Here is an 18,989-nt window from a genome sequence, read left to right as displayed (position 1 = left end):
ACTGGCACTGATAGGCTGCACTGGTGGACACTGATGAGGTGGAACTGATGGACACTGATGGGCTGCACTTGTGGGCACTGATGAGGTGGCACTGATGGGCACTTATAGGCTGCACTAGTGGGCACTGATGAGGTGGCACTGAAGAACACTGTAAGCCCTTGTACACACGGTTGAAAATTCCAATGGAAAATGTCCGATCGGACCGTGTTGTCAGATAATCCGACCGTGTGTGGGCTCCATCTGACTTTTTCCATCGGAATGTCCGACCAACAAAGTTTGTGAGCTAGATATAAAATTTTCCAGCAACATGATCCGATCAGACAAAGTCCGATCGTTTTTAGAGAATTTCCGATCGGACAAAGTACCACGCATGCTCAGATCAAATTACAAGACCAAAGCTATTGGCTACTAGCCTGAACGTAGTTCCGTTGTAACAAACAAACGTCATCACGTTCTGAACGATCAGATTTTCCGACAACTTTGTCTGACCGTGTGTATGCAACACCAGTTTCGGACAAAATCCATCGGAAAAAATCTGATGGATTTTGTGGTTGGAATGTCCGACCATGTGTACAGGGGCCTAGGCTGCACTATTGGGCACTGATGGACACTGATTGGCACTTATAGGCTGCACTGGTTGGCACTGATGAGGCTGCACTGGTGGGCACTGATGAGGTGGCACTTATGAGGTGGCACTGATAGGCTGTGCTGGTGGGCACCAATGAGGTGGCACTGAAGCACATTGATGGGCACTGATAGGCTGAATTGATGTACACTGATGGGCTGCACTGATGGGCACTGATGAGGTGGCTTATATGGACACTGATGGTCTGCACTGGTGGGCACTTATTTACATTAATTGGTACTGATGGACTTCACTGATGAGGCTGCAGTAATGGGACTGCACTGATGGGCACTGATGAGGCTGGACTAATGGGCACTGATTAGACGGAACAGATGAGGCTGCACTGATGGGCACTGATATGCTGCACAGATAAGCACTGATGAAAATGCACTGATGGGCACTGATGAGGCTGCATTGATGAAATTGCACTGATGAGGCGACACTGATGGGTTGCACTGATGAGGCTGCACTGATAAGATGGCATTGATGGGCACTGATATTCTGCACTGATGTACACAGAAACGCTGATGAGGCTGCACTGATCAGTGTAAATTTCAATCACAGAAAAGCCGCTTTTTGGCTTCCCTTTTCTCAGACAGTGACATCGCTGAGGAAAGGAAATTCAGATACCTGACATATGTTTACATGTGATCAGATGTGATTGGACACAGCTGATCACATAATAAAGAACCTTCGTCATTGGCTCTTTACCGTGATCTGTAATTCCCTGTCTCCAAGGGACACAGCTCACCACCGATTGCTGAGCTGCACATCTAGAATGGGAGGACATCATATGACATCCTCCAAGAACAAGAGCCATCCCTCCCCCCTGTCATTGCACCATAGGCTGGGTGGGAACCAATTACATGTTGCTGATGTACAATAAATATAAATGTGGGAGCATCCACATTTCAGGTCAAGCCCAGACATATACGTCAACCAATCATATCTAGGGGAGGCAAATATCTGTCCTTTTCTTGTAACTTGTCTCCTCGTACGAGAATAAACTTCTTAACTTGATCCTGAGTGCGGTCTAAGGTGAATTTCCCTCACACATTGTACTGCTATGGCTAGAGATATCAGACTGGTTGCTTTGATATCATTGTATGCCGGTACAGCCAGCCAGTGTCTCCGATCACTCGCCACAGCAGTACAATGTCACCACACCAGTGCAGCCATCAACAGTGTCCCTGATCACCATAACACCAGTCCCAGTGTCATCAGACCAGTGTGACCATCAACAGTGTCCCTGATCACCATAACACCAGTCACAGTGTCATCAGACCAGTGTGACCATCAACAGTGTCCCTGATCACCATAACACCAGTCCCAGTGTCATCAGACCAGTATGACCATCAACAGTGTCCCTGATCACCATAACACCAGTCCCAGTGTCATCAGACCAGTGCAGCCATCAACAGTGTTACCATATACCACCACACCAGTACCAGTGCCACCAGACCAGTATAGCCGTCAACAGTGTTACCGTATAACATCACACCAGTCCCAGTGTCACCAGACCAGTGTGACCATCAACAGTGTTCCCGATCACCAACACACCAGTCCATAGGTGTGTGCAGCCTATTGCATTAGGGTGTGTACCCCAAAGTTCTAACACATATCTGTGTGTGTGTCTGTGTATATATATATATATATATATATATATATATATATATATATATATATATATATATATATATATATATATAGTAGGGTAATTGATAGTGTCAGTAGAGCAGTGGACAATGTCAGTAGAGCAGAGAGGTTGGTGTCAGTAGGGCAGAGATTAGTGTTAGTCGTTTATTTTTATTATATTTTAATTATTACTATTTTAATTTTTTTTTTTTTTTACAATTTTTTTTGCAATCATTTATTATTATTTTTTACAATCTTTTACGAGCCCCATTGGGTGGCTTTGGTATAATATCAGGGGTCAAAACCAGCCCCCAATGTCTCACTTTTGACACAGAGATTCCCCAGTCTTTTTCTTCAGCAGCCAAGCAGCAGGGGAAATCTGTGCAGCACAGGGGGATTAGGGTGGGCCCAGGCAGAGGCGTATCTAGTGAAAATGGCGCCTATGGTAAGCACTGAAACTGCGCCCCTGTCAAAACATTTTAAGTGTCCAGGGCCGTGTTTTCAGTGCATGAGATGCACACAGATAAACATCCACTGGCAGGCAGGCCAATTCAAATCAATTGGAATGCAGCAGCTGCATAAACACAGCCCTTGCTCTCACTTTGATATCCGTTTGGGTGCAGGAACATGCCCCCGATCACAGAGAGTGGTGTGCATTCAAGGACATGCACCCGCACCCAAACGGATATGAAATGCCAAATGGATGTCAAATTGGGAACAATAACCCTCCGTTACTCCATCCAAGTTCTACTTGAAGTATGAAGGAGATCTGCTGCCCCTGCCCAGGAAAGGCGCCCTCCATGACAGGTACCTGAGCAGAGTTTGGAGATGTCAAAGAGCAAAGTGCCAGTCTCCAGGTCCCGAATCTTGAAGCGAGTGAAATGAATGCCGGACACATTCTCCTCAGATCTGCACAGATAATCTGATGACAGAAGACAAGTGATGTCAATGATACGCACAGCGCCTAGCACAGGCCGGTGACCAGTCTCCTGCCAGTAACTCACTTGGTGACCCGGCTCAGGCCTAGGACATGCTCCAGTCTCAGCTCCTTCAGGCCTAAGACACCTTTCACACCGAGGTGCTTTACAGGCGCTACAGCACTAAAAATAGTGTCTGCATGGCACCTGTAAAGAGCCTCTCCTGTCTCTTCAGGTTGAAAGTACTTTCCCACCGGGGCGGTGCCATTGCAGGATGCTAAGAAAAGTCCTGCAAGCAGCATCTTTGGAGTGGCGAAGGAGCGGTGTATACACAGCTCCTGCCCATTGAAATGAATGGGCACAGCTGCCAAACCGCCAGCAAAGCGAAGTTGCGGCGGCCCTTTTTGGCGGGCTGTTTCAATTCTTTATTGGCGCTCGCGGGGGGTTAAAACCGCCCTGATAGTGGCCGAAAACCCCCTGCAAAAATGGCGGTAAAGCACCGCTAAAAATATGGGTGCTTTACCGTAGGGTGACCAGACATCCCTGGTTTCCGGGGACAGTCCCCGAATTGATGATCATGTGCTGGTCGGAGCAGAGGGAATATTTCTTCGGTTTCGGGCGCATGCCCGTTCAGCTCCACTCACACGATCTTCTGCCTTGGCTCAAGTCCCGGCCAGCCGCCTGCCTGCTTATCTCCTTGCCTTCCCTGGCGGAGTTATCTTCCTCTGCTCCCCATCCATTAGTAGCCGGGGCCTGGAGAGTAAAACTTGACATGCTGTGAGGCGGGCGGCGGTGGGGATAGGCAGAGAGTCGCTGATTGGTGCCATTACCAGTAAAAAAAAAAATGTCCCCGGATTTCATTAAAAAAATCAGGCCACCTTACTTTACCGCCGACGCCCCAGTGCAAAGAGGCCTAACAATTGCTGTTTGGTGACCATGGGCACTCACTGGAGCTCCCCATCACTGTCCTCCCCCCTTGTGCACACGCCTTTATGCCAGTCACAATTAACTGCCAGCGCCAGGATCGCAACAAGGCTGCCAGTTGGTCCCTCTGGAATCACGCCCACCACTAGTGATGACGATTCTGTAGTATTCAGAGAGGAAGCAATTCCATCGAGGTAGGTGGGAAGGTTCTCTGCCAATGAAGCAACAGAGTCTCCCGCCTGACATCAGCTGGAGAGGAAGGGGCTTCTCTGGAAAATGATACTGTTAATATTGTGACAAAACAGGGATGCATTTATACAGACGTGTATGAATGAATGAATGAATGAAATACTTATATAGCGCACAATGCGAACTGAATCGCCTCTAGGCACGTGTATGGTGACTGGGAGGTAGAATGGAAGTTTTACTCCCCTGCTCTGACCCTATCACTGCCTACATGACTCTCTATCCCTCTCTGCCCTCAGTTCAGGACCTCCAGCCAGTCTATGCCTGGGTCAGTCATATCTGTGGGGGGAGATCTGTCTCTGTACACACAGGACTGTAATGCTCACAGATGCAAAGAGCAGCTTCAGCCATGGGGGGGGGGGGGTGGGGGGGTGATAAGCAGGCATGTCTACAGGGATCCCGTGGGATTCCAAGCTGTACAGGTGTATCTGGGCAGTGAGTGTTGTCACCGTGATTTGTGCTGGGATGCCAGACCCCGGCTTTATTACCCCCCCGTTCCTCCGATCCCAGCCTCCCTGCACTCTCAGCTCCTACAACATTGCAGAGCAGCCCTGAGCCAGGACACGACTGCAGACCGACAGTCTCTCCAATGATAAGCTGTATAGATCTCGGCACATGCAGCCACGCTCTCCTCCGGATGTTTCTTGTAAGAAGCACTCCGCCTCACAGCTCAGCACCTGAGGGCGGGAGCAGGGCAGAGAATCACTCCGCCGGCAGGGACTAACTGAGTAGCAGGACGGCCACATGTACATGCGCCCCGAAAATAAAAAAGAAGTTACTCCTTTACGCTCCACTCCTCGGCCCCCTATGTTGACCTGATGAGGTCCAGGAAAATGTAATTACATCCCCCCAATAAGCAAGTAGGAATGGAGAGAAGTTTAGAAAACTCTACTTTTTAAAGTAAAATACTGTAATGCTAGTCCCTGCTCAGGAGCGCCCCCTTCATATGGCGCCCATGGCACTTACCATATGTGCCATACCCTGGATACGCCACTGGGCCCAGGCACACCTGCCACACTCTGTGCGTACACCTATGCACCAGTTAAAACAGTTAGTACAAAGTACAGGATCTGAAAAAAACAATCACCGCCTTCAGGATTTCTAAATCTTTCTGATCAATAATGGCTTTCGAAATTAGCATTTCAGCCTCAATGTGGAAAGAGGGAAGAGGGTCACTAGGTAATTTCTTGTATGTTTTAGTTGCCTCGTCCACATAAGAAACACGATCTTGAATGATGATCCCTCCTCCCTTATCCGCTGATTTTATAACAAGATCTGGATTATCTAGAAACCGTTTAAGCGAGGATTTTTCTCCAGACGTAAGATTTTGAGCACAATATTTTTGTTTGCTTGTTGACTTTTGACATCATTTTTGAAGATCAGCAGTGACGACCCTGTAAAAAGCCTCTAAATATGGACCCTTTGACTTAGTGGGGTAAAATGATGGTCTCGGTTTTAACTGAGTGTGTACTATCGGGGGGAGATGTTTGGAAGTGTTGAGTGAACAATTCCCAATCTGGGTCAATAGGCGATTCCTCCAGATCAGGATGACACTCATAAACGCTAATGGTACTGTCAGTCTCATTTTCTGAATCTAGTTCTATTGAAGCAATAACGGAATTTGAAGGAGGGAGAATTACTTCCAATCCCTCATTTTTCATTGATTGAATGTGAAAAAAACCTTTTAAGGGTAAGATTTCTTATAAATTTGTTCAAATCCTTGAACAATAAAAAAGAATTTGGATGCGTTGTAGGAGAAAAAGTCAAGCCTCTACTCAGCAATGAAACATCCTCACTAGTTAACTCATAGGATGATAGATTAACCACTTTCAGACCGGACCAATTTGCTGGTCAAAGACCAGACCACTTTTTGCGATTCGGCACTGCGTCGCTTTAACTGACAATTGCGCGGTCGTGCGACGTGGCTCCCAAACAAAATTGACGTCCTTTTTTTCCCACAAATAGAGCGGTTTTTATTTTTTGCGCTATAAACAAAAATAGAGCGACTATTTTGAAAAAAACGCATTATTTTTACTTTTTGTTATAATAAATATCCCCCAAAAATATATAAAAAAACATTTTTTTCCCCCAGTTTAGGCCGATACGTATTCTTCTACATATTTTTGGTAAAAAAAATCGCAAGCAGCGATTATTGATTGGTTTGCGCAAAAGTTATAGCGTTTACAAAATAGGGATAGTTTTATAGCATTTTTATTAATAATTTTTTATTATTTTTTTTTTTTTTTTACTAGTAATGGCGGCGATCAGCGATTTTTATTGTGACTGCGACATTGTGGGGGACCCATCGGACATTTTTGGGACCATTGTCATTTATACAGTAATCACTGCTATATAAATGCAGTGATTCCTGTGTAAATGACACTGGCAGTGAAAGGGTTAACCAGTGGGTGGCAGTGTAGGGGTTAAGTGTTCCTAGGGATGTGTTACTAACTGTGGGGGGGGCTGGGCTTTCATTTAGTGAACACTGATCTCTGCTCCAATCACATGGAGCAGAGATCAGCGTCACTAGTTGCTAGGCAGAATGGAGAAATGTTGTTTACACAGCATTTCCTCCATTCGGCCGCTCCATGAGACGATCGCGGGGATACCCGCGGCGATCGAGTCCGCGGGTCCCGCGACCGGACTCACGGGGGTCCTGACCAGCGCGGGCAGGGCGGTAAATTTAAAGGGACGTACATGTACGCCCATTTGCCTGCCCGTGTCATTCTGTCGACGTACATCGTCGTACGCTGTTCGGCAAGTGGTTAAATAATTTTATCGTTTCAGAACTTTGGCACTTAGATTGGTATTTTCCCCGTCCGCCTCTACATCCTCGTCTATGTGTTTTCTTTTTAATCAAAGTTTTGGGTGTGAGCCCCTGTCTAAAAAAGGAGAAAAAGACAGGGAAGTGGTATAAGGCGGTATTTCGCCTTTATTAAAATCACCAACCAGGAGATCGAATGAAGAGGTATTCGGGACAGAACTTTTGCTTTTATCAGCTGACAGGGTAGTATTTGGTAGCAAATTCAAAGATACTGAATTAGAACAAGAAGAAACAAGATCAACAGGTGTCGGATCTATAAGTGCTGTCCCAGAGGACATAGGAACAGGTTCAATGGCTACCGCGGTAACAACATTGGCCCACCAGAGAGGTAGCTTTAGTAATATTAGATGTGTCCTTATTCGGTTTCCCTTTGGGCACACCTTTTATTCTGTGTCTACTTGATGGTCGTGTCCTTTGGGGTAAGGGGCAAGCTCTCTGTTCATTCGGCCATATCCTTTTGGGTAATGAACTAGCCCTCTGTTCATTTGAATCAACCCTAGAACGAGGGTCACTAGGAAAAGGAGAGTGGCCCATATTATGTATGGGAACTGGATGTAATCTATTTTGTTTGGACCTATTCTTTTTCACAGGTACATTGGAAAATGGATGAACTGCCATAAGAGGGGGTATAGAGTTATTCTCCTTCCATGAAAACACTTTATTCTGGGAATAATCCTCTATATCTCTATAGAATTTTTTGAGTTTAACCTCAATAAGTTTATTTTCTTTATTTTTAGTATTCCTTTTCAGAGTTTTTAACCAAGTGGGCGGAACCTTTAAATGATAAGCAGCAATTTCAGAAGATAATATCTGTACACGGTGGACCACTTCATTGTATTTTATATGTCTCTGACTCACTATAACTTCCGACCACTTAGCAGTACAGAATTCGGCTATCCCCTCCCACTCTTTAGCATGTATAGGATCTAAGAACCAACAATTGCAATACCATTGCAATACCAATAATATGGGCCTTTCCTTTTCTGCGGTTTGGAATAAAGAGAGCTTAGCTTTTCTCAATCTCGAACTCAATCATGACGGTAACAGCATCTTTGCTCGAAATTATACCTAACCAATTGCTGGCAATTCGTACTTGCATTATGACAGTTGCCATCACCCTGTATGGTTGAACAATATCCCCAAAGAGCAGTTCTGTAGATTGAGACAGAACTGCACCAGGGATTGTGATTATATAGCACAGAGTGTATCTCTCAAAGAAAAGTTCATTGAGAAAGGCTATCCTTCACAGCTAGTAGAACACGCTTACATCACCTTCCTCTCGGGGAAGAAGTCCAAGGTGGCCAAACCCCAAGTAGAATCTACTGTGCGTTTTATTACAGGGTTTCACAGACAATATAAAAGAATGGAACATATCCTTAAAAAACATTGGAGTATTTTGAAACAAGATCCTCATCTGAGCTCCACATTGGGAGATGGACCCAAGGTCACCTATAGAAGGGCCCCCACACTTAAGAAGAACATTTCCCCCAGTAAATTGAAATATAAACGTGACACAAATCCTCTGTGTCTTATTCCACTTAAAGGGATGTATAGGTGTAATAAGCCTCTCTGTAAAACTTGTCAATTTGTTAACCATGGCCAAAAATGTTTTACCTATAAAGGAATAACCCATCATTTTAATCAATTTCATAATTGCTCTAGTGACTATGTTGTTTATTGCTTGATGTGTCCATGTAAAATGCTATATGTGGGCCGTACTATCTGTCCCCTCAGACAACGCTTTGGCAAGCATCGTCGGCTCACAGAATTAGGGAGTGATAAACACAGTGTGCCACGACACTTTCTAGAGTTTCATAATCAGTCCACGTTGGGCCTCCAGGTATGGGTGATTGAATCCATACCTGGTGACATCTCTGAAGCAGAACGTTTCTCGAAATTAAATTGTATGAGCATGAAACGTTCTGGATTTTTACTTTGGATACGCTTCCCCCTAATGGCCTTAACGAGGAAATTGAGATACACACTATCTTGTGACTCGTTATCACGGATTTAGCCAATAAAGACACTGGAAAATTGCTTTTTCTGTAAAGATTATTTGTTAATGTTTTTCTTTTATTAATTATTACGTATTATTTGTTTTATATATATTTTTTATTTTTATTTTTTATATTTATTATTATTTTTAGTTTTAGTTTTTCAATTTTTAATTTTTTTTTATTAATTTCATACTTATTATTATCATTAGTTTTTTGTTCTATCATTTATTTATTTATTTGATTCATTATTCTCATTATTATTTTTATTATTAGTATTCTTTTAATTTTTATACAGTGGTTTATCTCAAGATTCTTGTAAGATCAAGAGCATAATGCTAAGAGGTTATTTATTTATTTATTTATGAGCTGATTTATCATTTGACACGGCAACACTGTATTTTCTTTATTATGTATGATATGGCCAGCATTAGTTTTTCTTAAACCTTTTCAGGCCAAACTATACACCGTTGTTTGTCTAATGAATGCAGGTATTTAATAGCCGTCACTCTGTTCCCTTCTTTTTCTACACTTGACAAAGGAGCACTCTGGCTCCGTACGGAACCCGCACATGCTCAGAAACGCGTTGTGTGTTCCCTTGTACCTGTGACGTCACACGCCGTCTCCGTGAGCCGCTCTGCAATCGGTCAGCAGCGAGACACAGCTGGGTTCTCCCCCGGCGTCTCGCCATCAACACTAGGGGCTCCGATTGATTTTTTTGGACGCTTTAAGGACATGCTGAGGACCACAGGACTTGACTATGTTTATCCCCAGCTTTCTGTTCGGTAAATGTAAGTGACAGAAACTTGATATTTAATGAATTAAAGTTTATTTTACTAAGTGGAGCTTTTCTACTTGTTTTCTTCTATGTGATTGAGTCGGCTTCACTCTAAGATCAGCAGCCTTCAGTGAAAGAGCATATATTATTGCCTGCCTGTCCAGCAAGAATTTCCTCTCCCTGGGACTGATTGGACATTTATAAGTATCTTTATAGACTTTTTATTCATTTCTCCCAGTAAGTTTTTTAAAAAAAAAGTCAGAATTAGGCAATATCTTTATATATATTTGTATATGAATTTTATTTTAATATTTCAAACCTTTTGAGTTATGAAATTTACATTGATTTACTGAGCGCCTATGTTCTTTTATGTTTTCCAACGTGGCAGTAGGTCTCAGCTGCAGGAACATTGGTGCCAATTGGTTGATCCTGCCTTATGTCACTCCCCTCTATGCTCCCATTGGTCTCCTCCCCAACCTCGCCGTTCATTAATTGCTGTGCATCCTCATGGAGCAAGTGACTGACACTGTGCTGAAATATCTCAGATGACTTCTCCATGCCAATTGGTGGGGCAATGACAGGAGTATCTGTGGATGAGGAGGAAGAACAGGGAGCTTTAGCAGCTACTGATGACTTCAATCTATTCTATTCCTGGAAGACAGAGGAGGAGGAGGATGAAGACTTGATTAGACTCTTCAGCTCTGGGTGTATAACAGGCTTGCTGCCAGAAAAATGTGCCCCACCCCTAGGTGCTGCACCCCGATGTGGTCTGTGGGTACAAATGCTGGAAGAAAAGTATGTCATGGTGGCCCTCAAGGGGTTAAATAGATGTTTATAAGTGTAAATGTACAAAGTCATGGGGCGTCTCCTAATCTGACATAGAAAGGTTTCTAAGTCAACAGAGAGCTGAGCTCAGCCTCACCCTGTGTAGGAGGATGTCACCCCTCCCCCATCCACATTCCTCTCCGGTGTCAGAGACTTTCAGTTTTGTTTCTCTTCTGCTGTCAGCGATGGCGTCTGGTGATCTGAGAGCTGAGTTGGAATGTTCCGTCTGTCTGAACATTTATACCGATCCTGTAACCCTGAGATGTGGTCACAACTTCTGCCGGGACTGTATTGATCGTGCGCTGGATACACAGGGGGGGTCTGGAGGATATTCCTGTCCTGAATGCAGAGAGAAGTTTCCGGATCGGCCTGAACTGCAGAAGAACAAGAAACTACGTAACATAGCAGAGACTTTCCTGTCTACTCATCAAGATCAAGAGGAGTCCGGGGTCTTCTGTACTCACTGTGTGGACTCTCCTGTACCTGCTGTTAGATCCTGTCTGCACTGTGAGGTTTCTCTGTGTGATAAACACCTGAGAGTCCACAAAAAGTCCCCAGAACACATCTTATGTGACCCCACCTTGTCCATGGAGAGCAGGAAATGCTCCGTCCATAAGGAAGTTTTGAAGTATTTCTGCACTGAGGATGGTAGCTGTGTCTGTATGTCTTGTTATGTGACTGGAGGACATAAAGGACATGAGATGGAGACACATGATGAGGCTTCTGAGAAGAAGAAGACACTGAGGAATGTTCTGCAGAAACTTCTGACAAAGAGAGAGAAGACGGAGGAAAGAGTCCAGAGTCTGCAGGAACACCGGAGGAAAGTAGAAGAAGAAGCAGCCGGTGACACAGAGAGAGTCACTGCCCTGTTTAGAGATCTCAGGTAGACATGTGTACTGACAAAAAATTAATTTGTTTTCTTTTCATTCTTTTTTTGCTTTTTTTGGAAATTCGGAAATTAGAAAATTCGGAAATTCAGAAATCTGAAATTCTGATTTTTAAATTTTTGAATTTCCAGCTTTCCGAATTTCAAATTTCAAATTTCTGAATATTCAAATTTTCTCATTTCCGAATTTTCCAAATTACGAATTTTCCAATTTCCGAATTTAGAATTTTCTAATTTACAAATTTTCATATTTTAAAAATGTGAAAATCTAAAAATGTGAAAATATGAAAAAAAGCAAAAAAATCTGTAAAATTAAAAATAATAACTAAGCATTAAATTATAGTTATTGGAATCTCTTTTCAAATTTGGCTGTTAGTGAATGTAGCAAATACAAATGTATCTGAAGTTATAAATTATCCGAAATAATGAATGCCGCATCTAAACAAATGGAATGGAACAAATTCATAATTAATAATAAATAGGTTTTGTTATTATTATTGTTATTTATTATTATTATTAGATCATTACTTTCCGTTTAGATTCGATATTTCAGATAATTTGTAACTTTGGATAAATTCATATTCATTACGTTCACTAACATCCAAATTTGAAAGAAAATTCCAATACCTTTCATTTAATATTTATTATTGTTTCATTTTTATTTCAGATTTACATGTTTTCAAACAGATTTTCATTCTTTAGAATTTTCAGATTTTAATTCTTATTTTTGAATTTTCAAATTTACACATTTTTTAATTTTTGGATTTTCATTCTTATTTTTGAATTTTCAAATTTATAAATTTAGAATTTTTGAATTTCCAAATCTAAAATTTTCACATTTCTTAATTTTTAATTTTTTAATTTCTTAATTTTCCAAAAATTCATATTCCTGAATCTTCCAAAATTTCGAATTTCCAAATTCGAATTTCGAAATCTCAATTTTTTCGAAAATCTGAAATTTCAAAAATTTTGAAATTCAAATTTCTGAGAAGTAAAAATTTTGGAAAATTTGGAAATGATAAACTTGGAAATTCGGAAACTCGGAAATTCTAAATTTCAGAAACTCAGAAGTTCAAAAGTTCAAAAAATTGGGAATTTCAGAATTGACAAATTTGTCAAAATTCATTAAAAAAATGAATTCGGAACTAAAGGAATTGCACATGTCTAATCTCAGGAGACGTCTGGAAGACCTGGAGAAGAGAGTCCTGAGGGACATCTCCGGGAGGGCAGAGCGGATCTCCATCTCCATCCGGGATCTGGAAATAAAGAAGGAGGAGCTGTCCAGGAAGTTGCGTCACATTGAGGAGCTGTGTAACGTGACGGATCCACTGACTGTCTTACAGGAATCAGACACAGGTGACTTGTGTGATACTGAGGATGGAGATAATGAGGACAGAGAGAGACATGAGGAACTCCTCCATGATGGAGGGGGTCTGGATGTGGCGGGGGTCTTACACACAGGTTTATCTGATATAATAACAGAGGTAAATGTATACTCCTATATACAGGGGGCTGCAGACATATTACTGGATGTAAACACAGCTTATAATAATCTACAGATATCAGATGACAGGAAAACTGTATCCAGGTCAGATAGAAACCAGAATTACCCAGAAACACCAGAGAGATTCCAGTATTCTCCTCAGGTGTTGAGCAGTCGGAGTTTCTCCTCAGGGAGACATTACTGGGAAGTGGATATCGGGGGGTCAGAGAGCTGGAGAGTCGGGATGTGTTACCCCAGTATAGAGAGGAGAGGGAAGGAGTCAGTGATTGGAGATAATAACAAGTCCTGGGGTTTGGACAGGACTGGTGATCAGTATGGGGTGATACATGACAGTAAAGAGATCCTCTTACCCACCAATCCCTCCAGTAACAGAGTCAGGATATATCTGGATTATGAGGCCGGGCGGATCTCCTTTTATGATCTGTGTGACCCGATCCGACACCTCCACACCTTCACCACCACCTTCACTGAGCCCCTCCATGCTGGGATAGGTGTATGGGATGGTTGTATAACCACTTGCCGCCCGCCCTATGGCAAATAGACGGCGGCAAAGTGGTTTGATAATCCTGACCGGACATCATATGACGTCCTCAGGATTATGAGCCGCTGCGCGCCCCCGGGGCGCACATCGCGGCGATCGCTGTTGCGGGGTGTCAGTCTGACACCCGGCAACTATGATCTCGGTAAAGAGTCTCCGACGGAGACTCTTTACCACGTGATCAGCCGTGTCCAATCACGGCTGATCACAGTGTAAATAGGAAAAGCCGGTGATCGACTTTTCCTCACTCGCGTCTGTCAGACGCAAGTAGAGGAGAGCCAATCGGCTGTTCCTCTGACAGGGGGGGTCTGTGTTGATCGATTATCAGCACAGCCCCCCCCCTAAGGATGCCCACACTGGACCACCAGGGACGCCACCAGACCATCAGGGATGCCAAGGACAAGGTATGCCACCCTAAACCACCAGGGATTCCAATTAGTGCCACAATGGATGCCAATCAGTGCCCATAATGGATGCCAATCAATGCCCACAATGGGCATCACTGATTGGCATGCATTATTGATTGGCACTGATTGGCATCCATTAGTACAATATATTATAATACAATGCCGCCTATCAGTTCCCATCTGTGCCGCCTATCAGTGCCTACCCATGCCCACCTGTGCCACCTACCCAAGCCCACCTGTGCCGCCTACCCATGCCCACCTGTGCCACCTACCCATGCCCACCTGTGCCGCCTACCCATGCCCACCTGTGCCGCCTACCCATGCCCACCTGTGCCGCCTACCCATGCCCATCCATGCCAATCTGTGCCAATTTGTGCCACCTATCAGTGCCCATCCGTGTCGCCCATCAGTGCCACCCATCAGTGCCGCCTATCAGTGCCACATATCGGTGTTCATCAATGCCGCCTCATCAGTGCCACTTCATTGGTGCTACCTCATCGGTGCCCATCAGTGCCGCCTTATCATTGCCCATCAGTGTAACCCCATCAGTGCCCATCAGTGAAGGAGAAAACGTACTTATTTACAAAGTTTTGAACTTGAAACAAAAAAAAACATTTTTTTTCAAAATTTTCGGTATATTTTTATTTGTTTAGCAAAAAATAAAAACCGCAGAGGTGATCAAATACCACCAAAAGAAAGCTCTATTTGTGGGAAAAATGATAAAAATTTCATTTGGGTACAGTGTAGCATGACCGCACAATTGTCATTCAAAGTGCGACAGCGCTGAAAGCTCAAAATTGGTCTGGGCAGGAAGGTGTTTAAGTGCCCTGTATTGAAGTGGTTAAAGATATGTGGGGGGAGGCGGGAGATGTGAGAACTCCGCCCACAGTCTGGTGACATCACAGTGACAGGTGGTGGGATTGGTTCATTGATCAGCCAATGATTGGAGGAAGTGGTGGCTCCTGGGAGAAGTCTGAGGGCCTCCTTCTGAAAATACTAGTTCCCTGGCTGTGTGTAATGTAAGAACTTATAAAGTGGCAGTAAAGACAAAATATAAAATGACGGATATGACGGCGTCTGTCACTGACATGAACACAGCAGTCTTTGTTTTTTCGGAGTCCTCCTGGAATTTTGTTCTTTTACCTGTTGGTTCTGCTGTTATTTCCCAACTTCCTATAACAGACCAATCTGTCCAGCAAAAGTGGCAGTTAGAGGATTGGGACAAACCATTCACCACTGACAGGGGTGCTTACAATGATCAGCTTTTAGTCATTGATGTAAAACCTTTATCCCAAAAGGAGACACAAATGTTGGTGTAACGGCTTATAAAGTGTTATCTGGAGTTCTCCTTTAATTTGTTAGTCACTTATGTAAAGTCCATCTAAATTTACTAGTCCATCCAACACCCCCCTCTCCAGACAAGGCTGCTGTCCAAGGGGGTCTCCACTGCCCCTCCATAGATAGAGGAGCTGCCCTAAGACAGGAAGTGTGTTACTGGCAGGATCACCAGGGGAACATAAAAGTAAAAACAGAAAAGGAATGCAGCCACCACATCTAAGGATTGGTAAGCTCCAATAATTGTCATTTCTGTTTTTGGGATTTATTACCACTTTAAGTCTCCGACCCGGAACAAGCATGGGGGGAATAAGAATCAGAAAAGAGTCAGAATTCCTTATCTCTATACTTGTTCCGGGTCACAGACTGAGACAGTAATGAAGGCAAAGCATCAGCATGACAGCCAGGGAACTAGCATTCTCACAAGGAGAGTAATGGTAGAAATGGTGGCCCCCATGATTCTCTCATGACAGGGGCCCTTTAACCCTTTCTCTTGCACAACCGTTTTAGCATTTTTTACACACATGTTTAACCGCTTGCTGCCCGTCGGCCGTCATATGACAGCTGGGGGCGGCGCGGCTCTCGTTCTGGGTGGACATCATATGACGGCCTCCCAGAATGACCAATCTCATGCGCCCGTTGGGGTGCGCATCACGGCGATCGGTGGTGCGGTGTGTCAGTCTAGCACACCGCCACACCAATCTTGGTAAAGAGCCACTGATTATAATTTTTTTTTAATTAGTAATGGCGGCGAATCTGCGATTTTTTATCATGACTGCGACATTGCGGCGGACACATCGGACACTTTTGACACCATTTTGAGACCATTGACATTTATACAGCGATCACTGCTATAAAAATGCGCGTTCGCCTGCTTACCGCCGGTGACGCAGTGACGTACGGTTACGTCGTTTTGCGCACCCATGCCACTTTGACGACATATATCGGCGTGAGCCGGTCGGCAAGTGGTTAAAATTGCGTGCGCCCCTGAAATGACAACAATCTTTGGTGCGCTTTATTTTCATAGACGACACTTTACAAGCCCCTACAGGTCATCAGTTTAGAGATAACTGTGAGTAATGGGCTGAGAATTTCTTCTCTCACTCCGGTGTGTGTGGTGATATGTAATGTGCAGTGCAAGCAATGGCCTTGTGTGTAGGTGTCCCTGAAACATGCATTTACATTCATACGTGTATTGGGGGGTGGGGCACTCAAAAATGTTGGGGTGGGGGGGACTTTAGGGGCAATTTATGTGTAATATCATCACTCCCAACTGTCCCTGATTTGGAGCAAAGTCCCTCTGTCCCTCTTTCCTCCTCATCTGTCCCTCATTTTGGTCTGATCTATATAGATGTATATAAAATGAACTTTTTATCTATCAAAAAAGTGTTTCCCACTTTCATCCAATTTCTAAATTGCTACATTTGTAAATGTTAAAAGCCAATATAAGGGAAGAGTCGTGGTAAAGAAATCCCTTGTGGATTTAATTAACCTTTTTTTTGGCTATTTCTCCTTTAACGGGGTGTGGCAGGGGGCGTGTCCTATGCCTACATACATTTGCTGGTAGGTGTCCCTCATTCCCATCTCATAATGTTGGTCGGTATAGTAATATTTTTACATTTCTATTTTACTAAACTTTTTTTTTGTCACATGGAGACAATGTGATGCTTTTTTGGGTAACTGGTTCTCCTTAACCACTTGCTGACCGTCCGCCATCATTATACGGCGGCAGAATGACTCCCCTGCGTGAATCGATGTAGCTGTACAGCGGGTGCTTTAAGGGGTACAGCAAGCAAGCACACACCCGCCACATCACTTAGGAGCCGATGAGCGTGCCCGTGATATCCACCAGCTAGACAAGATCGCACCTGACAGAGCCAGGATGGGGATTTCTGTGTGTAAATACATATATTTCTGTACTGTAAGGAGTGAGGAGACAGATCTTGTGTTCCTAATGCTTAGGAACAGCGATCTCTCTCCTTCCCCAGTCAGTCCCATCCCCCCCACAGTAAGAAACACCTCCCAGGGAACACGTTTAACCCCTTGATTGCCCCCTAGTGTTAACCCATTCCGTGCTGGTGACATTCATACAGTAATCAGTGCATTTTTATAGCACTGATCACTGTATAAATGTCAATGGTTCTAAAATAGTGTCAAAATTGTCCGATATGTCTGCCGCAATTTCGCTAAAAATCGCTGATCACCGCCATTACTAGTAAAAAAAATAATAATAATTATAAAAACGCCATAAATCTATTCCCTATTTTGTAGATGTGATAACTTTTGTGCAAACCAATCAATATATGCTTATTGTGATTTTTATATATTTTTTTTTACCAAAAATATGTAGAAGACATATATCAGCCTAAACTGATAGAAGAAATATATAAAAAAAATATGGAAAAGCAAAAAATAAAAAAATAAAAAAAAAACTATTTTTTTTTCAAAATTTTTGTTCTTCTTTTGTTTATAGCACAAAAAAAAATGCAGAGGTGATCATATACCACCAATAGAGAGCTCTATTTGTGGGGAAAAAAAGGACATACATTTTGTTTGGATACAATGTCACACAAACCACACAATTGTCAGTTAAAGCGTCGCAGTGCCGTATCGCAAATAAATGGCCTGGTCAGGAAGGGGGTAAATCCTTCCGGGGCTGAAGTGGTTAATGAGACATCAGAGGTATAAAAGACCCCTGATGTCCCACCTCTTCCATATTGAAGCTAATGGAGCACAGATCACAGTCCCCGGCCATACCGGCTGGTGAAAGTGCCAGCAATACCCAGAAGTGACATTTTATACATCACTTCCGGGTCATTAGTCAGAAGAGGAGATCAGAGAATGGACATTTACTGATCTCCATTCCCCTACTTGGTGGCCCCACCATGCCGGTCACAGGACCACCGATGAGCCCAGGAAATGGGCGGGAGCACACCCAGGGAGGACCGCACTTTGTGGGTGGGTGGAAGTGATTGTGGTGCCACCACCTGATAGCTTCCATATGACAGCTGTACTATGTATGGTGGTTGTGACGAACGCTGGTGTCAGATCTCTGCCCTCCTCGCTAACTGGCGACAAAGGACCGGCCAACCTCACACCACGCTGTCACTTACGTAACAATGCCACACTCAGCTGCACCCAGCACAAAGATTTTCCAGCTTGCGGGACCACAATCTAGGTGCAGGCAGCCTGAGAGTGATTGTCACTGGGCTAATTACACAATTAACCCTTTAACTGCCACCACCCCCGTTTAAAGACAGAGCCGGGGGGACTCGTAATTTAAGCAACACCAATTATAAGTTTGGAATAAGCGCCTGCAACACACACTGCCACCACAGACAGGTCTGCTCAGTGCCTTACTCTACCACAGTAGCGCCCTTTTAAGAGACAGGTTCGTTTATAGTTTGCATCAAGAGCTTTAAAGACAAGGTTAACACTTTTCAACATAAGGATTTATTATGAAAAGGTCAAGGTTGGTGCAGATAAAACATTTACAGAAAAAGGATGTTTCAAAAAATAAAGACAATATACAGCCACAAAGAAATAAGATA

General features: G+C 43.6%; 2 protein-coding genes across 2 annotated transcripts in view; both read left to right on the top strand.

Moving 5' to 3' along the window:
• LOC143962140 (E3 ubiquitin/ISG15 ligase TRIM25-like) overlaps positions 1 to 17,830 on the top strand; it is a 54,609-nt gene extending 36,779 nt beyond the window's left edge. Inside the window, exon 3 of the mRNA XM_077471471.1 lies at positions 14,965 to 17,830. Coding sequence (XP_077327597.1) covers positions 14,965 to 14,977 — 13 coding nt within the window. The 3' untranslated portion in view covers positions 14,978 to 17,830. The remainder of the gene's footprint in view (positions 1 to 14,964) is intronic.
• LOC143962142 (E3 ubiquitin-protein ligase TRIM11-like) lies at positions 10,662 to 13,699 on the top strand. The gene is made up of 2 exons (XM_077471473.1): positions 10,662 to 11,651; positions 12,829 to 13,699. The coding sequence occupies exons 1-2, from the start codon at positions 10,879 to 10,881 to the stop codon at positions 13,697 to 13,699; spliced, it is 1,644 nt and encodes a 547-aa protein (XP_077327599.1). The 5' UTR covers positions 10,662 to 10,878.
• Positions 17,831 to 18,989: the final 1,159 nt, after the last annotated feature.

Source organism: Lithobates pipiens, unplaced genomic scaffold (genome assembly GCF_037356315.1).
Source record: "Lithobates pipiens isolate NorthernLeopardFrog02 unplaced genomic scaffold, aLitPip1_a1.2 Scaffold_8, whole genome shotgun sequence".
NCBI classification, from domain to species: domain Eukaryota; kingdom Metazoa; phylum Chordata; class Amphibia; order Anura; family Ranidae; genus Lithobates; species Lithobates pipiens.
The sequence above is the reverse complement of the archived record's forward strand: the minus strand, read 5'-3'. Positions and strand labels throughout refer to the sequence as shown.

What these genes read in the sequence shown, in the direction of transcription:
- LOC143962142 (XM_077471473.1), top strand. Translation starts at nt 10,879, where the DNA reads ATGTCACCCCTCCCCCATCCACATTCCTCTCCGGTGTCAGAGACTTTC. An exon ending in GCCCTGTTTAGAGATCTCAG is followed by an intron (nt 11,652 to 12,828) that starts GTAGACATGTGT and finishes GTCTAATCTCAG; the next exon opens with GAGACGTCTGGAAGACCTGG.